Genomic DNA, 20,013 nt, shown 5'->3' with positions numbered 1-20,013 from the left:
TTAAATGGTATTTAAACCAATAATTTCAGTAATTGAAGCAAATATAATTAAATTGACTCAAAAATTATTAGATACAAGTAAATATTTATTTGATAGCAGACATGTAATCGGATATATTTTTTCCAGTGTAGTACAACACAATAAATATAATATGCAATAAAAATTTAGTCTAATTTCTTTTTATACATTTTGTTTTACAGGAGAAAAAAGAAAGTGAATTTATATATAAAAAGTTGAAAATAAAATTTACATTTTAATGCGTATTTTATATTTATTTTAGAAATATAAAATATATGCGGGCAAAGAGAAGTGAAAAACAGAAAAAAATTCCAGACAAAATATATGTTTACGAAGAAAACCATATTCCATTGAGGTGTCAGGATACATCACAAGAAAATGTAAATCCATGTGTATTTTATCAGGAAGTTTCAGAAGCTTCCAGTATAGTATATATGCTCATAAAACTTGTTAAAGTCGTAGTGAAGATTCATGTTTTCGCACATACCCAATAACGATACAAAATAGTTCTCTAAGTGCATTTTCTCGTCTCAAGCAAATAAATTAAAAAATTTCTCTCCTTCTCTAAATTTTCACTTATCAATGACAATAATAACGACAATAAATATAATAAAAAAATAATTGTTATAATACCAATGATAAAAATAATACCTAATAATAGCAATAACAGGCTTCAAGGAAGAAATTAATGCAATAGAAAACCGGAAGTATTGCCTTTTACATATAATAAAAAACTTACGTGGGTCAAACCATTTTATTTCGCCTAATGTATTTTTGATCTTTATAAAAAATTTCAATATTTCGGGAAAATATTCTTATATGTTTTGGGATTACGAAATGCACAATGATTTGTAAAAAATAATTTCATTTCATATAAAAAAAGATATTATAAATTGAGAGTACATGAAAAAAGGTTACATTGACAGGCATTACAAAATATTTAAAAAAGGAGTAATCTCTTTAAGAAATATAAAAAAAGCGATTGATATTTATTTTTAAAGACTTAATTTGTGATTTGAACTTGATAAAAGTATCAAATAATTTATAATAAACTGTAAAATATGTTATTTAAGTTTCTGTATGAAATGTCAAAAATCGATCATATTTAATAATTTTTTTTGACAAAGTAATTTAATTTTCGTAAATCAGAATTATTTAAATAATAAGTATTTTAAATACACTTTATTATTATTTAAATACGTTTTTGATTATCAACTGAGAAATATAACAAAATTTACCTTAAAAATTAACCATTCTTCATTTTATCGGGATTTTGAATGTTTGTAACTTCGTTGGAGAAAACCCGATTTATGCCAAATTTTTGGAGCACGTAGATTGAAGCAATATTTTCCTGCTACTAAAATTTCGCGATGGGTTTTGCACTAGTTTTCAAAAGAAATTGATTTTAAAAAATTGTTTATTCAATTATTTAAATACAAAATTAAATTTTTTGTAATAATTGTAACTTTAACTAGGCATGTTTTGTTTAAAGTTATATTAATGTGTTATATTTACAAAAAAATTTTAATAAAGAAATTCTTTATATTAAGTTTTTAAAAATATTTATAATTAATTTTTGTAAAATAATAGTTTTTCAATTATACAATTGAAAAATTTTTAAATAATTGAAATTTGGTAAAGTCTTTAAAAAATAATGGAAATTTGTTAAAATTTTTCAAAACTTATTAAATTTTTAAAAAATATAAAAGAAAAAAAATTTGTGAAGAATTTTAATTATAAAAATTAATTTCTCCAAAATTTTATGAAGTCTAAAGAAGTAAATTTTTAAAATAATTTACTTTGTTCAAAGACAATTGAATCTTAGAAAATTGTGATAAAACACTTCAAAAAATTAGTTTTTTAAAAATATTTTAATGTAATTTTTCGAAAATAATTGAATTTCTTAAAAGAACATGATTGTGTTCTCCTAAATGTTAAAATAATTTTTAAAAAAAACTTTAATTATAATTTAATTCTTGGCGAGAATTTAAAAAAAATTTTGAAAATAATTTAATTTCTGCAAAGTATTTTATTACTTTTCAAAACAGTTGAATTCTTGTGATGAATTTTCATATTTATCAAAAATAATTAAATTTTAGAAAAGAATTTTATTAAAATTCTTTAGAATAATTGATTTTATGAGAAAAATTTTCTTCTTTATCAAGCTAATTGGATTCTTTTGCAGAATTACTTAAAAATTTGTAAAAATAATTAATTTTCTGCGACGAATTAAATGTTATTTGTGAAAATATTTGAATTATTGCAACGAACTTTATTATTTTATTGAATGTTTCTTAAAATTGAATTCTTTTCTCAAGTTTTAATAGAAATTTTTAAGAATAATAATTGTATTTTTCAAGGAATTTATTTAAAATTGTATTAAAAATATTTGAAATTCTTCGATGAAAATAATTCACTTCCTAAGTGAAATTTTATTATTTATGAAAATAATTGAATGTTTTCGTAGAATTGTATCAAAATTTTTTTCCAATAATTACATCTTTTGATAAATTTTATAAAAATAGTAAATATTGAAAATTATTTAATTGCGAAAAAGTTTTGAAAATAATTGAAATTTTGCAAAGAATTTTATTTAATTTTTGTAAATAATTGAATTTTTGTCCAAAAATTTTGCTATTTGTAAAGATAATTGAATTCTTGATGAGATATTCGTTAAAATTTTTAAAAATAATTGAATTTCTTCGAAGAATTTTATTCCTTTTGAAAATAATTGAATTCTTGTGATGAATATTGTTATTTATGAAAATAATTGAATTTTACAAAGAATTTTATTCAAATTCCTAAAAATAATTGAATTTCTGTGAAGAATTTTGTTATTTATCAAAAGTTAATTGCGTTAAAACTTTTCAAATAAGTTAAATAAGCAATAAAAATTTGCATTTTATACTAAAAATGTGGTATTGTTTTGCAATATTTGGAAGAAAAGTCGAAAAAGTATTATTACTATTTTATAATAGCAATCATCAAAATAAATTACTATGAAGAATATTTTTAATAAAAAAAAAATTATATAACACACTTGATTTATACGATTAAATGTTGACACTGCGTTTCCCTAGATTAATTTATTACGGTTAAAAAATCTTGTTAAAAATTGATGGTCTCGAAAAAGTTTAGATGTACGAAATAGGGGATAAGAGGGTCGTAAATAATGGTTCGGAAAGTAAATTTCCTTGAAATTCGCCTGGTTTTTCTCATCCCCCAATTCCCCATATAACACACAAACATACACACAATTTTCCCCGTTTTCTTCTCTACATCGAGAAAAAAAACCCCCAGAGGCATCGCAAGAGAACGCATTTTTTTTATTTATACAAAAAAAAGCAAAAAAAATTCCACTGAAGAGATTGCGAATCTCAACTCTTTATTCCCTCGCACAACATATGCACCTTTATGTCAATATCAAAAATTCCTTCTGTATTAAGTGCAAACATACGCTTTTGAATTATTTTCCACGAAAGAAAATTTCGTGTATAATTAAATGTTATTTAATTTTAATTTTTTTGATTTAAATACAAAATTGAATAAAAAAAAAATTACATATTTAATTTTCGTATAAAGTATTTAATTATTATATTTAATATATTATTATTTTAGTAAAATTAAAACAAAAATCAAATTTTTCTTTTTTTTGTAAATAATATTGTAAAGAATATTGAATATTACAAAAATAAACAATAATTATTCCCTTCGGAATGAATTTTCTTTCCCTGTAAATATGACAGGAGATAATAAATTGTTAAAATATTAACGAGTGCGGCGAAATGTTTTAATGAGAAAAATCGTAATTTATATACAATTTTAAAAAAAAAATTTATCCTCAATGTACACCTTTAATTATAAAGAGAGGAGAAATTAATGTTATGTCGAGGTAAATTATTCTGAATTCCATGGAATGAGAAACTCGAAATGTCTAGAGCTTGATTCTATTCAGAGGGAAAATTCTGCACAGGGGTAATGACCGTGGTAAGAGCTGATAAAGAACCTTGCGATCCCCGTGCGATTCAACGTCAGAGAGTAAAATTATTGCTTATTACCAAGGGGTAAAGGGGGTTTTTGCCTCTTCCATTTTATAGATGAAAACCAGGAGACGAATCACGTGGAAACAAACCAAACGATGGAAAAAAGAAAATTCACTTCTCAATATTTATTTTTATATACATTTTACGAAGAGAGAAAGAAAAAAAAATTTTCCATCAGATAAAATTCACAAGTATCGGGAATATTTCTAAAAAAAAAAAGACGAAATACTCAAAAATAAAGCAAAAAGTAACAGAAATTATCTTTTTTTGTTCAAAAAGAAAGAAAAAGTTAATAATAATAATAATAATTATTAAAAGGTTGCCCAAAAATTTAATTTTGTTTTTCCCTGATTTCCAGACAAAATTTTGACTTTTTCCCTGATCCTAAAGAATAATTTAATCGACTTTAAAAAATAAGAAATGAAAATGACTGAAAAAATGTTCTATTACATTTATTTGCGAATTTCTTTAATTGAAAAATTATTCAAAAACATTATTAACTTCAATTGGAAAAAAGATTTTCGAAAATTTGAAATTCAAAACTTTTTGAAATTTAATAAATTATAAAAATATTATTATAAAACATGAAGATATCGATCACTCCGAGTCATCGACTCGGGGAATTACGAATTTTCAAATCCATTTGTTTACAATTCAATTTTACGCAAAATTTTGATTATTTGGAAATTCTTCAATTAAATGTACATTAGAAAATAAAAACTAGAAATAATTTTAAAAAATTTCGATTAAGCTTTTTGAAAAAAATTAGTTTCACAGAATTTTTAACTAAAAGCATGAAAAATTACGAAGTTGAAGTCCACAACGTTTATCAACGAAAAAAATTTATTTAATACTTTCAAGTATTATTTTAAATTTAATATTTAATTGTAAAATAATTATTATCAAAATATAAGCATCAATATTTTTTTTCTAAATATTTTTGTGTCAACATTTAATTAATTTACTAAGTAAACAATTTTTTTCGTTGATCAACGTTGTGGACTTCAACTTGGTGAAAAATTCAGATTTCCAAAGAGTTTAATTTGAAACCTTTACAAAATTCAATTATTTCCAAAAATTTCAATTATCAGTAAATTCTCCAAATTTCAATTATTATCCAGGGTTGCCACGCTTTTGCTCTTTTTTAAATTCCACGGAATTTTTCCAGGTTTTTAAAACGAAAATTCTTCGATAACATCAATAACTTCATTTTTTAATAAATATTTAATCATTTTTTTTATAAAAATTAAGATTTTCAAAAATTTGAAATTACTGTAACTTCTTCAAAAATTATTTTCATCATTACAATATTCATTTCTAGAATTTTCAACTAAAATTCTTCTTTAAGTCAATTTTTTTTAATAATTTTTAAAAAAGTTCTTTGTGAATTTTCAAATTCTTTTGTTTACAATTTAATTTTACGAAATTTCAATTATTCTTATATTCTTCAATTAAATATATTAGAAATTAAAAACTTCAAATAATTAAAAACAATTCCATTAAAATTATTGAGAAAAATTAATTCTATAGAATTTATTAATTAATTGTATGAAAAGTTCAAATTTTCAAAGATTTTAATTTGAAATTCATTTTTAAATCAATATTTATTACAAAATTCTACAAGAATTCAATTATTTAACTATAAAAATAAATATTTTATTAAGCGATTGAATGTTTCTTAAAATTGAATTTTCATAAAGAATTTTATCAACAAATTTTCAAATAATTGAATTCTCTTGACAAATTTTAATAAAATTTTTAAGAACATTGCATTTTTCGAGAAATTTGATGAAAATTGAATAAAAAATAATTGAAATTCTGCCAAGAATTTTATTAAAAGTTTTGAAAATAATTGAATTACGGAGAAAAATTTTATTATTTATTAAGATAATTGAAATTTTGACGAAAATCTTTGTAATTTTTATAACATCATTCGATTTTTGCGAAGAATTATATTACTTTTGAAAATAATTGAATTTTTGAGACGAATTTTATTAAATTTTCTTTTTAAATAATTGAATTATTTTTTGAAATTTTATTGAAATAGTAGAAATTGAAAATAATTGAATTTTGACAAAATTTTTATATTAATTAAATTTCTACTAAGAATTTTATTAAAAATATTTTGAAAAAAATTGAATTATTACAAAGAATTTCATAAAAATTTTTGAAAATAATTTAATTCTTTAAAGAAATTTAATTAAAAATGTATTGAAAATAATACTTAAATTGTAATAAATAAATTGTAGCAAAATTTTTAACAATTTAATAATAATCTATTTTTAATAATTGAATTTATGTGAAATTTCCATTATTTTAAAAAATAATTGAACATTCGTGTACAACTTTGTCAAAATTGTTTTTAAATAATTGAATTCTTTTGGGAAATTTTATTAAAATAAAAGATATATACAAATTATTGAATTAAGAAAAATGTTTGGAAAATAATGGAAATTTTGCAATGAATTTTATTAAAATTTTTGTGATGAATGTATTATTATTTATGAAAACAATTGACTTTCTCCGAATGATTTTATTATTTATGAAAATAATCAAATCCCTGAAAAGAATTTTAAAATTAAAAATGTAATGGAATTATACTGCGAAGAATTTTTTATTTGTTTGGAAAATAATTGAATGTTTGTGTAGAATATTATCAAAATTTTTGTTTAATAATTGAATTCTTTAGGGAAATTTTATTTAAATAATAGAATATTGAAAATCATTGAATTAAGAAAAAATTTTGAAAATAATGATCTTAAAGTTTTGAACGTTCAAATGAACGAAATTTATTTATTTCTTCTTCAAATTAAATTTTTAATACAAAATTTTGTGTCACTATTAAACAAATTAATTATAAAGTTTCTAAATGTAAAATTTAAGTTTTTAACATTAATTGTAATCAATAAACTATGAAAATATTTTTAACAAAAAATATTTCGTTCATTTGAACGTTCAAAACTTTTTGTACCTTGAAAATAATTGAATTTTGCAATGAATTTTATTAAAATTCCTGAAAATAATTGAATTTCTGCGAAGAATTTTTTTTATTTTGAAAACAATTGAATTCTTGAAATATATTTTTATTTATGAAAACAATAATTGAATTTTACAATGAATTTTATAAATATTCCTCAATATAATGGAATTTTGTCGAAGAATTTAGCTATTTATAAAAATTGAAATGTTCGCTACAATTATTCGAATTTAATAATTATTTTAACAATAATAAACAATCGACTAGTATTCTAGTGAAACGAGGAAAAAAGAAAATAATGGAAATTTATTTAAAGCAAAGCGGAAGTGCTTCGAATGGAAATTCGACTAATATATAACCAACTACCCAACGTTCAAGAAATAGTTCCCCAATTTTCCACTAATGCTATTCCCAATAAATTAGGGGATATATTCCCTCGAGGAGGTGTAACATTCAAAGGATCCCTTCTATCGAAGACTCTCCCTTTGAAAATTAAGTTTCCCAAAAAAAAAAATTCACCAAGAGATTTTCAAGACACTTTTATCTTGTTTTCGAATCAAATAGTCCAATTAGATTTCAATGAAAAAAATTGTGAACAAATTTTATTGAATATTTAATTCAATTTTAATTTTTTTTTTCTTTAGTAATTTAATTTCAATAAAATAATATATTCTAATTTAATTTCAATAATGTAAAATATCTTTTGATATCTCTTAATAGATTCAATTTAAGTTAATAAAAAGCAAATTTGTAAAATTTATTTTACAATCGTCTCGGATGAATTACGATTGTAAATTTTATGTACAGAAAAAATTATCCTGAGAAAATGTAAAGATAATTTCCATTTCATTGACTCTTTTTTTATGAATGAGAGAGAGAGAGAAAGAGAGCTTCAATAAATTCTTTTGCGAAAAAGGAAATTAAATAGAAGTTTTGAATAAACTTTCATTACTCGTGAAATGTTCGGGTGAAACGAGAAGCGTTAAAGAATATATATAGTGTATATTTTAGGGGTGAAAAGTTGACTTTCGCTTAAAGCGTGAGATGTCAACGTAAATTCAGGGACATAACATTGCCCCCGTCTTTAGGGGAAGGAAATCTTGCAATTTCCTTAATATATAGAAAGTGAGAAAATCTCGGAAATTATGAAATGTAGAAAACGAAAAAGTCTTCTTTTTTTCGTTCCCCACATAACATATTTCAAGTCTAGTTGAAAAGAAAAGAATTCTCTTTCTATTCTTATCTGTTGAATTTCTATTTTTATTTTTCCGCATTATTTCTTTTTATTTTACATTTTTTCCAATTATAGAAACTTTTTAATTTTTTAAGAACAGTTTAATTCAAATTTCACATTTTTCATAACGAATAAGAATTAAGCATTCAAATATTGTAATTTTTGCAAAATATTGGCAAATAAAAAACTAATTTTTTTATTTTTTATGGAAAAAAATGAAATCAAAGAAAAAATAACGCAGTGACAAAGAGGATAAAATAAAATACTACTTGACATTCTATCAATAAAAATTGTTAGCTGCAATGTTTATGTGGAAAATATTTTTTTTTCTTTGAAACAAGAGAAAAAGCGACAATTCAAAATTCATTTAATTTTCTAGTTTAATTAATTTTTTTAAAAAATTTGAATAATTTTAGATTACTATTATTTTATTTATTAAATTCTAATAAAGTTTAAGAAATTAAAAATAATTATATTAATGAATTTAAGTAATAATTATTACAAATTAATTAGAATATTGGGTAAATAATATTAATTAGTTCAACTAGTTGTCTCTGTATGATTTAAAAAAAATGTATTACTATCTGAATTCATCACTAGTTGGGAAAGAAAGGACTCACCGAACAAGCTTCCTGCTCTTCAGTTCCAAGGAGAGAAAATGCAAAACGGAAGTCCAATTAGTATCGTCTTAAATAATTCTTAGGCCACTTGATTCATCAAAAGTCCATCGAAGTAAAAGTAAATATTTCAAATCACACACCTAAAAAAAATTTACTGTCATTATTATACTAATTATTATGTTATTATTATTATTACTATTAATTTATTATTATATTATTTGTCATTACAAAATAAAACAATAATTTTAAAAATAAAAATTAATTTAACAATAAAATGTCTAACTGAATAATGAATATTAAAAACTTAAGTTAAAAAGAAGCATTTCTTGAAAAAACAATAATTTTGAACAGTTTTCCAAAAATTATAAACAAAGAAAAATTGACAAAATTTTCGAAGTTTATAATCTAAAAAAATTTGTCATTGAAAAATAATAATTAAGAATACAATAATTAAGAAAAATGAATATAATAAGATATTTAATTTAATCACAAAATATTTCCAAAAACTTCTACTATTTATTATTGTATAAGCTAAAAGTACAAGAAAACAAAAATATATCACAGAATTTATAGGTGTACAAAAAATTTCCTCTGAAACGTATTTTACGAACAAATTTCACTAATATACACACTGAACGAAAATTGTTTTGAAAATTATTTTCATTTTGCAAAAGAAAATAAAAGTTCCAATTGCGAACATAACCTCAAATTTTTATTGTCAAATTAACGAAAATTTGTAAAGAGAAATCATCATTAACATAAAAAACACTAAAAATTTCAACTAATTTCATCGAAAATCTATAAAATTTCGAACAAATAATATTAAAATAAAATAATTTGCGAATGATTTACCGGATTTACCATAATAAAGTATAGTGACCGAAAAATGTTTGTCGACTTTCTGCCTTTTTGACAATACCCCCTCACTTCCCCCACATCTGAAAACAAATACAGTGCATTTGTCTTTATCCCAAATGTTCGAAAGTTCAAAAGAATTACCCATACAAGTAAAAAAGTAACAATTAACAATAAATAAACAATATCACACTATACTTTTCTTACCACAATGGCGAAAATGTCACATTGCACCCTGCCGGCCGGAACACTAATTCGCCAATTTATCCCACTATTTATCGAATATTTTCCATAAAAACCATTTCCACATATCTTAATCCCATAAAATATGGAAAATTTACGAAACACTACATGCACAATAACAATTTATTCACAGTAAAATAATGAAAAACACACGATCGCAACGAGACGGAATGTGCCATGGCCGCCCGCTCAACAGGAAGTTAACCAAACATCACGTGATCATACACAATGTCACGTGATCTCGAAATTTCCAGCCAACAAGTGACTTGAATTTATTCACTAATCGTGATATTACTAATTATTCACTGATCTATCGACATTAATTGAAAATCCTAATTAATCTTTCTTGTTTCTTACTATTTAATCGATAATCTAACAATAGAAATATGTAAAAATATTCCCAAATATAGAGAATGAAAATTTTGAATCAATGACTTCCTGTGATAGAAATTAAGCCCTCTGATTGGTTAGTCTGAAAGGGCGGCAAAATGTTATGAATTCAAAAACGAAAGACAGGAATATGAATCTTTCCGTTATTAAAAAATGATAAGTTTCTAATTTTTGTTATTAACAATTAATTTAACCTTAATTAACAATTTTTTATTTAAATTTAAATTAGAAATTTCAATACTTAATTTCAAACTGAATAAAAATTCTGCATTATGTAAAATAATTTTTCTATTTATTACTTAATTTTTTTTTTATTTATTAATTATTCTATCTATTATTATTATTATTATTATTATTATTAATGTTATATTATTCGTTACAACTAATTAATTAATTAATAAATTAAAATATAAAATTTAATTTTAATTAATTAATTAATTTATAATTAATTACTTGAATAATAATGATGATTAATTAATAAATAATAAATTTTAAAAATAATTCAAAATTGAAAAATTAATTTCTGGAAAAAGAAATTAATTAAATTAATTATTTAATTAATTAATTGACTAATTAATAATAAGTAAATGGATTAAATAGGTACTAAATATGTAGATAAATTAAATAATAAAAATAAAAAAGAAATAGATAATAAGAAAATAAAACTAATAAATAAATAAATAACTGTAAATAATGATTTATAAATTAGTCATAAATAAATTAGATAAACAAATAGATAATATAATAATATATAAATAAATGAATTAAATAATAATAGAAAAATACAAAATTTAATTTGAAATTAATTAAAACTAATTAATTAATAATAAATTAATGACAAATAATAAATGAAAATATAAATAGTAAATTTATTGATAATTACTATTAAATTTAAAAATTTTAGTTAAACAAATAATTTAAAATTAAAATTAAAAATAATTTAAAGTCAAAATTGAATTTAAAATAACTAAAATTAAATAATAATTGAACAAATGGAAAAATAATTTTAAATTAATTAAAGTTAAATAATTAATAATAAGTAAATAATAAAGACTGCGGGACTTTATGTTTTAAATTAATATATGAAATAAAAAAATAATAAATACAAATAAATAATTAATTTACTGATAATTACTATTGAATTTGAAAATTGTGGTTAAAAAATAATTAAAAATAATTTAAAGTAAAAAATTTAATTTGAAATTAAAAAAATAAAAAAATAATTCATAAATTTATTTTAAATTAATTAAAATTAAATAATTAATAATAAGTAAATCATAATTAATTTAAATAAAAAAAAATAAAAAATTTATTAACAATTTGTATTAAATTTGAAAATTACTGTTAAAAAATAATTAAAACTATAAACACCAAAATATGAAAACTTTTCAAAAATTAAATTTCAAATTATAAAATAATTTCGCTATAAAACGAAATTCATCAAAAAGAAAGAAACTTGTCTACTTTGCAATTTTCTTTTTTTTTTACCATAAAAGTTTGAAAGTTTGAATATGACGTTGAGCCCTATAATCTGATTATTATTTATTTATTATACATAGTTCCTGCCTTCCGGCATTCTCCTTTACCTTACACTTTAGATTAATTATTTAATAATTTCAATTAAAATAAAAAAATATATATAAAAATCAAAAACTCAATTTTAAATAGTACCAAAATATAAAACATTATGAACACTTTAAACTTATAAAACTTCGACATTTCCTTATTGTCTTTAAATCCAGTCTACTTTTCACTTCCTGCCTTTGCTTTTCAATGTACTTTAATACCTCGAAACCTTGTCCTCCATCATATTTAAAATTCGTTGCATTCCTTCCTCTGTCCTCGTTTAATCTGATTATTAAATTCAAGTGACGGGCGTTCATGAAGAAAGGACTTTTTCTGGAACGAAGCCAATTGCTGCGAATGGCACATATATAGGCTTTGAATAAAATGAGAATAAAAAAAGGGAGGGAGGGAGGAAGAAAAAAAAAATAACAGAATAAATAATATAGAGAAACTGAAAAAAAAAATTCAGAGCAGGAAAATTTGACGAGGTTTTTCTTTTGACACAAACGTGACTTACTTGAACTTCATGTCAGAGAGAGATTACTTTTCTGACACGGCATAAGCTTACCGAGATTTAGAAAAGACTCATGAAAAGGCACCTCATATAAAGTCACATGAATAATGTTCCTTATAAGTTCAACCACCCTCGACCCTTATAATGCACTTTTTCATTCAAAGGATATGTGAAGAGACTATTTTTTAAATAAATAAGCTCTTACCTAATCCCGCTGAGTTTCACAGTTTTTGAATTGAAAAAAAAAATATCTCCAAACTTTTTTCACCTCCATTTAACATTTTAAATCGCTGTTCTGCTGAATTGTTTTTCTACAAAAGAAATATTTCTGTCATTTTAGATTCAAGTAAAAATTAAAGATATTAATATTTCTAAACGTATCAAAATCAATATTTTATAAAGAAATTTTCTTGTCAAATGAGGTAAAATTATTCACTGAAAAATTGTATTAAAACTAATTTTTTTAAATTCTTACACATACCGTCTGAAATTTGCAGTTTTTGAATTGAAAAAAATATCCCAGCTTTCTTTGACTTCTATTTAATTTTTAAATTCGCCATTTTGTTAAATTGTTTTTCCTGCAACAAAATAAAATAACTATTATCAAAATAAAATATTAATTTTTAAAACATTAAAAAATGCAAGATAACTTTTGTAAATAATTAAAAAAATATTTTCTTTTAAATTCTTACCTGATGATAGACGCTGAGATTCACAGTTTTTGATTTCGAAAAAAATCTTTCGAAATCGTCTATTAAAATTGTTTTTCTGCAACAAAAGAAATATTATTTATATTCAAATATATTTTACAAATATTAATATTTCTAAATATGTCAAAAATAAACATTTAGGTAAGTACTTTGAAATATAAATTATAAAAATTATTTAAAATAACTTTTATAACCAAATCAGGGTTTACAATTTAATTTTACCAAATTTCGATTATTCTGACATTCTTCAATTAAATATATTAGACATAAATATTTTATATAGAAGATGTAAGAATTTATTGTTGATTAGAGTCAAATTATTGTCAAATTATTTATTGTCATAAATATTTTATGAAACAATTGAATGTTTCTTAAAATTGAATTTTCATAAAGAACTTTATTTATTTATTTGTTTATTTAGAAATTAACAGACCAAAAAAAACCTTTAAATACAGATGAATACAATGAATAAAAAATATGTTCGTAGACATAATTTATAAAAAATAATAAAAATTTATAAAAATAAAATAAATTTTATGAACAAATTTTTAAATAATTGAATTCTCTTGACAAATTTTTATAAAAATTTTAAGAATAACTGCATTTTTCGAGAAATTTGATGAAAATTGTATTAAAAATAATTGATATTCTGCCAAGAATTTTATTAAAAGTTTTGAAAATAATTGAATTTCGGAGAAAAATTTTATTATTTTATAAAGATAATTGAAATTTTGACGAGAATTTTTGTAAATTTTTTAACATCATTGGATTTTTGCGAAGAATTATATTAATTTTGAAAATAATTGAATTATTTTATGAAATTTTATTGAAATAGTAGAAATTAAAACTAATTAAACTTTGACAAATTTTTTATATTAATTAAATTTCTACTAAGAATTTTATTAAAAATATTTTGAAAAAAAATTGAATTGTTACAAAGAATTTCATAAAAATTTTAGAAAATAATTTAATTCTTTAAAGAAATTTAATTAAATATGTATTTAAAATAAAACTTAAATTGTAATAAATAAATTGTAGCAAAGTTTTTAAAATAATTGAATATCTTTGCTAAACTTTAATAAAATCTTTAAGAATAATTGCATTTTTCAAGAAATTTGATGAAAATTGTATTAAAAATAATTGAAATTCTGCTAAGAAGTTTATTTAAAGTTTTGAAAATAATTTAATTGCGGAGAAAAATTTTATTACTTATAAAGATAATTGAAATTTTGACGAGAATTTTTGTAAATTTTTAAACATAATTGGATTTCTGCGAAGAATTTTATTACAATTATTTTGAAAAAAATTGAATTGTTACAAAGAATTTCATAAAAATTTTTGAAAATAATTTAATTCTTTAAAGAAATTTAATTAAAAATGTATTGAAAATAATACTTAAATTGTAATAAATAAATTGTAGCAAAGTTTTTAATAATTTAATAATAATCTATTTTTAATAATTCAATTTATGTGAAATTTCCATTATTTTAAAAAATAATTGAACATTCGTGTACAACTTTGTCAAAATTGTTTTTAAATAATTGAATTCTTTTGGGAAATTTTATTAAAATAAAAGATATATACAAATTATTGAATTAAGAAAAATGTTTGGAAAATAATGGAAATTTTGCAATGAATTTTATTCAAATTTTTGTGATGAATATATTATTATTTATGAAAATAATTGACTTTCTCCGAATGATTTTATTATTTATGAAAATAATTAAATCCCTGAAAAGAATTTTAAAATTAAAAATGTAATTGAATTATACTGCGAAGAATTTTTTATTTGTTTGGAAAATAATTGAATGTTCGTGTAGAATATTATCAAAATTTTTGTTTAATTATTGAATTCTTTAGGGAAATTTTATTTAAATAATAGAATATTGAAAATCATTGAATTAAGAAAAAATTTTGATAATAATTGAATTTTGCAATGAATTTTATTAAAATTCCTGAAAATAATTGAATTTCTGCGAAGAATTTTTTTTATTTTGAAAATATTTGAATATTCTTGAAATGAATATTGTTATTTATGAAAACAATTGAATTTTACAATGAATTTTATAAAAATTCCTGAATATAATTGAATTTTGGCGAGAATTTTTGTAAATTTTTAAACATACTTGAACTTCTGGGAAGAATATTATTAAAATGATTTTGAAAATAATTGAATTGTTACGCAAAGAATTTCATTAAAATTTTTGAAAATAATTTAATTTTTTTAAGAATTTAAATTAAAAATGCATTGAAAATAATACTTAAATTCTAATAAATAAATTGTAGCAAATGTTTTTAAAATAATTGAATTTCTGTGATAGATTTTAATAAAACTTTTAAGAATAATTACATTTTTCGAGGAATTCCATTAAACTAATAATTTAAGAAGAATTTTAGTTATTAAATTTTTTTTAAATCTAAGTTTTTTTAATATATTTCTTATTAAATTCATTTAAAATGGAAATTGTACAAAATTTTAAATCAAAATCTTTTAAAGTTCATCTACTTATGAAAATTGTAAACGCAATTCTTTTAAAATTGAATTAATTTTGAAATATTTACGTGAAATTAGATTTGAAGAATAAACACAATAACTTTAGAAAACAACAATTTTTCAGGATTTCGATCAAAATTCCCCGACTTTTCCAGGTTTTTTCAAGGTTTATAAAATTTCCTGACAATTCCAGGTTTTCAGATTGCTTAGCAACCCTGAATCAAAATTTAAATTAAATTCAAAATTAACCAGATTTATTATTTAAATACTAGAGAAATAAATTTTTCGAAACGAATTTTAATTTAAAAAAGAAAGTACTAAATTTAATATCATCAATATAATGAAGGGAGGAAGTAGTCGAAAAATTAACGAGATTAGGGTAAAATGTCTTATCAGATATTTTTGCGGAGACAAAGAATTCTTTACGATCTTGGGTCATGAAATGTTAGACCGTAAAGTAACGACTCTGTCCTCTTTGATATTGCGAGATGCCAGATAATGTTAGCGAGAGAGAGAGAAAGGGAGAGTAGGCGGATTATTGCCTTGGCAGTGAACAATATATATATGAGTGTGTTAAAAGGTGTTACTGAAAAAAAAGTATAAAAAAAATCCCACCAACACCGAGAAAAAGTAGAAAAGGTTCAATGTGCCACGACGGCTTTCATAAACCTTTATGGAAAATCGATCGACTATCGTTCGAGCATCAAACTCTTGCAAAGAGGATAAGAAGAGCAACAAGAGGGAGAGACAAAAAAAGAAGAGGAGAAAAATTACAAGAGGGTGCGAAGGAAGAAGTACTCTAGACAGAGATATATACAGTCTTTACATTGTGCGACTGCTTTTTTTTAATTAAATAAACGAGCGATTTTAATCGAATAATTTCACACTCGCCGGTTTTTTTAAAATACACTCGACACTAGAATATTTTCCAATAATTTTCCATTGAATAAGAAAAAAATATTTTTCTATTCTATTTCCTCGTTATTCGAAAAATTGATACTTTCCTCATTTCAAAATTTTGAATTATAATTATATTTATCGAATAAATTTTATTCTAAATGAATTTAAATTTTTTATTTTGAAAAGTCGAGTTAATGGAATTTTTTTCACTTACAGAAGCGAGGAATCGTACAACATTTACACGGGATCGATGCCCTGGTTGAGAATACCATTTTCTCAGGAAGAAAGAAGACAAAAATTAGCGAGGGCCTTGGACGTTCAGGCGATTCCAACGTTGGTGATTCTCGACCCTCGAGATAACATAATCACTCTAGAGGGACGAGCAGAACTTCTCGAAGATCCCGAGGGGCTGGTAAATATTACCCCCTAAAAAGAAAAACTCATTAGAATTTTCATTAGCAGTAAAATATTTTTTTTTTGACAAATAAAGCAAATTATTATTTAGTAACAATTCATATTGAACGCAAGTTTAATTCTCAAACTATAATTTTAATTTTTGAACATTATTTAATTTAATTTTAAAAGACCAAAAATTGTCCCATAATTAGACTTCGCACTCGCGATAATTAATTTTAAAAAAGTATCTTTCAAAATAAAAAAGTAGCTATCGAAAAATTAAACTTGACGACCAAAAAAACTCGTTTTAGATACTTCGCAAAACTGATAAAAATTCCATTCTATATTTTATTTTCCTGACTTTTTCCTAATTTTAGTAACAAATATTTAATTCTTTCAAATCCTGCTAATAAATTAAATTCCTGCAACGAATTTTATAATTCATGAAAGAATTTAAATGTTTATAAAAATAATTTAATTCTTGCGAAGAATTTTATAAAATTTTTTTAAATAATTCATTTCTTTCCACTAATTTTATGCAAATTATAATTTAAATAATTGAATTCTTGAAAAATTTTAATTACTTATGAAAAGAATTGAATTCTTACGAAGATTTTTACAAAAAATGTTTTAAATAATTGAATTCTGTTTGGAAATTTTATGAAAATAGTTGATATTAAAAACCATTGAACTGCGAAAAGTTTTTTAAAAAGAATTAAATTTTACAAAGAATTCAATTAAAATTTTTGACAATAAGTGAATTCTTGACAACGATTTTATTAGAATTTTTTTAAAAATAATTGAATTCTTGTGATGAATTATTATTTATGTAAATAGTTGAATTCTTGGGAAGAATTTTATTAAAATCTAAAGAAAAAATAATTGAATTATTTAAAATAAATTTAATTAAAATTGTATTTAAAGTAATTGATTTTTCTGAACAATTTTATTAAAATATTTGAAAATAATTGAATTCCTGTAAAATGCTATTAATTTTAAATTAATTGGATTTGTGTGGAAATTTTATTATTTATGAAAATAATTGAATTTTGGATGAATTTTATCAATTTTTTAAAAATAATTTAATTGTTTTACGAAATTTTATGAAAATACTAGATTTTGAAAATAATTGAATGCGAAGCCTGTAATTACCTGAATTTAACCAGAGAGATTTAACATTTCCAATATTAAAATTGAATGAATTCGTGGAATTTTTCCAATTCGATGGGCAATACTTTTGATTGGCTTGTTGGATTTATTCAAATTTGTTCTTTCTCATTTCTCATCTTATTGAAAAGAGTTTCCTTGAATAAAATTAACATAAATTTCAGAATTTCCCATGGACGAGCCGTTTAGTGAATATTTTAACGGAAAAGTATGCAACTTCATTGCACGATGCACCGGCCATTATTCTCTTTGTTGGTAAGCTGAATCAAAGAATACACATTCTAATTATTTTACAAAGCGATTTTAATTTTAATTTGTTTAATTCATTTGTATTTAAATCAATTTATTTAATTTACATAATTTAATTGATTTAATTTAATTTATTTTATTTTATTTAAAAGTAAAAATTCTAATAAAAAAAACTTCTCTTACCAAAATTTTCGAGGTACATTTTTCTTCCAATTTCGAATAAAATATTTTTCATCTTTCAGAGGGTGACGACTGTGAAATACATTTTGGAGAAACAGTTTTACTACCGGCCGCAGATGCCTACAGGAGAGACAGACCGGATTACGATCCGAATTTCGATGATTTGGACGATATGCTTCAATTTTTTATCGCACTGGACGTGAGTAAATTTTTCTACAAGTTCCACATGAAAATTTATTCTTAAGAAAAAATAGCTACAAATTCTCCTCAGCTGACAAGAATAAAAAATCTGAAAACAAGAAAATAAATTCGTTTCATTAAAATTAGAAAATCATTAAAGAAACACAATTTACGGAAATAACTTGGAAAAATCTTTAACACAGTTAATTAATGTCACAATCGAAATTAATTAGAATAATAAATTTTAATAATAATACCTGTGGTGCTTGACAACTTCGTGGCAAATCTCCAATTACCTGAATATCAATTCAATTCATATTGATTAGCAGACGCTAATTATCTCTGGAATTCCTTCTGAATGTATTGATCAAAATACCCATTGTCCGGAAGTGGCTAATTAAATTCTTTTTTTTACAAAAATTGTGTTAATATCCGAATTTTCGTACGGAATTTTACATTCGAACAAATTAATAGATAATATTTCACGGATTACGAATAAATAATTTAACGTCAATTCAAGAAAATTGTCCAATTAAATTAATTTCTCAAATTGTGCTCGTTAAATTAATTATTACTATACAATTATAATTTACCAAAATAATTAATTCAATAACCGGAGACAGTTGTTAAATTTCTGACAAATAATTACTGAATTATTTATTACATTACAATTTTAGAGAATAAAAAAAGAAAATTTATAATTAAAAAACTAATAATTACCGTTAATTATTAAATTAAATGAAAGACAACAAAAAAAGTATTAAATTTCAATTTCTCTAAATTCATTGTTTAAAACTTTGATTAACAAAAAAAAAATTATTTAATTTTTCAGTGCGAAACATCGGACATTCTTCGGGAGTTTGTCGGTTTAGATGATGCGGTGCCGTTGCTCACGGCAATCGACATTCCACGAGGAGTTTACGCCGTCATGGAAGACGGAGCTGAAATCACTGTCGACTCTGTCCAACAATTTGTCGATCGCTACCGCAATAATAAACTTCCCACAAATAAAATTGCCGCCGTACGCAAATCCACTCGTTCCGAACAAATATCAAACTAAATAATGCAACACAAAGAAAAAAAAAAGAGTATAAACTCTTTTTTCCTTTCCTAGAACTCAAAAAAAAGTGTGATGAAATTATTGAATGTGCGCTGTAAAACGTGTATAAAAAAAATGATTCGAAAAATCTTTTTTTTTTATAATTAATCATTCATGTAACATATATATAGTAACAATATTTAATAAATTAATGTTGAGTAGAAACGCAAAAAACGAA

General features: G+C 21.8%; 1 protein-coding gene and 1 long non-coding RNA gene across 2 annotated transcripts in view; one reads left to right on the top strand and one right to left on the bottom strand.

The window, feature by feature from the left end:
• Window positions 1-10,168, bottom strand: part of LOC122504664 — a 98,956-nt gene extending 88,788 nt beyond the window's left edge. Inside the window, exons 1-3 of the long non-coding RNA XR_006301853.1 lie at window positions 9,955-10,168; window positions 9,754-9,830; window positions 8,893-9,032 (exon numbers count right to left, since the gene is read on the bottom strand). This is a non-coding gene — a long non-coding RNA (uncharacterized LOC122504664). The remainder of the gene's footprint in view (window positions 1-8,892; window positions 9,033-9,753; window positions 9,831-9,954) is intronic.
• Window positions 1-19,965, top strand: part of LOC122504662 (nucleoredoxin-like) — a 106,981-nt gene extending 87,016 nt beyond the window's left edge. The window contains exons 4-7 of the mRNA XM_043615857.1: window positions 16,781-16,976; window positions 18,292-18,382; window positions 18,619-18,755; window positions 19,569-19,965. Coding sequence (XP_043471792.1) covers window positions 16,781-16,976; window positions 18,292-18,382; window positions 18,619-18,755; window positions 19,569-19,796 — 652 coding nt within the window. The 3' untranslated portion in view covers window positions 19,797-19,965. The remainder of the gene's footprint in view (window positions 1-16,780; window positions 16,977-18,291; window positions 18,383-18,618; window positions 18,756-19,568) is intronic.
• Window positions 19,966-20,013: the final 48 nt, after the last annotated feature.

This window comes from Leptopilina heterotoma, unplaced genomic scaffold (assembly GCF_015476425.1).
Source record: "Leptopilina heterotoma isolate Lh14 unplaced genomic scaffold, ASM1547642v1 Lhet_31, whole genome shotgun sequence".
Lineage (NCBI taxonomy): Eukaryota > Metazoa > Arthropoda > Insecta > Hymenoptera > Figitidae > Leptopilina > Leptopilina heterotoma.
The sequence above is the reverse complement of the archived record's forward strand: the minus strand, read 5'-3'. Positions and strand labels throughout refer to the sequence as shown.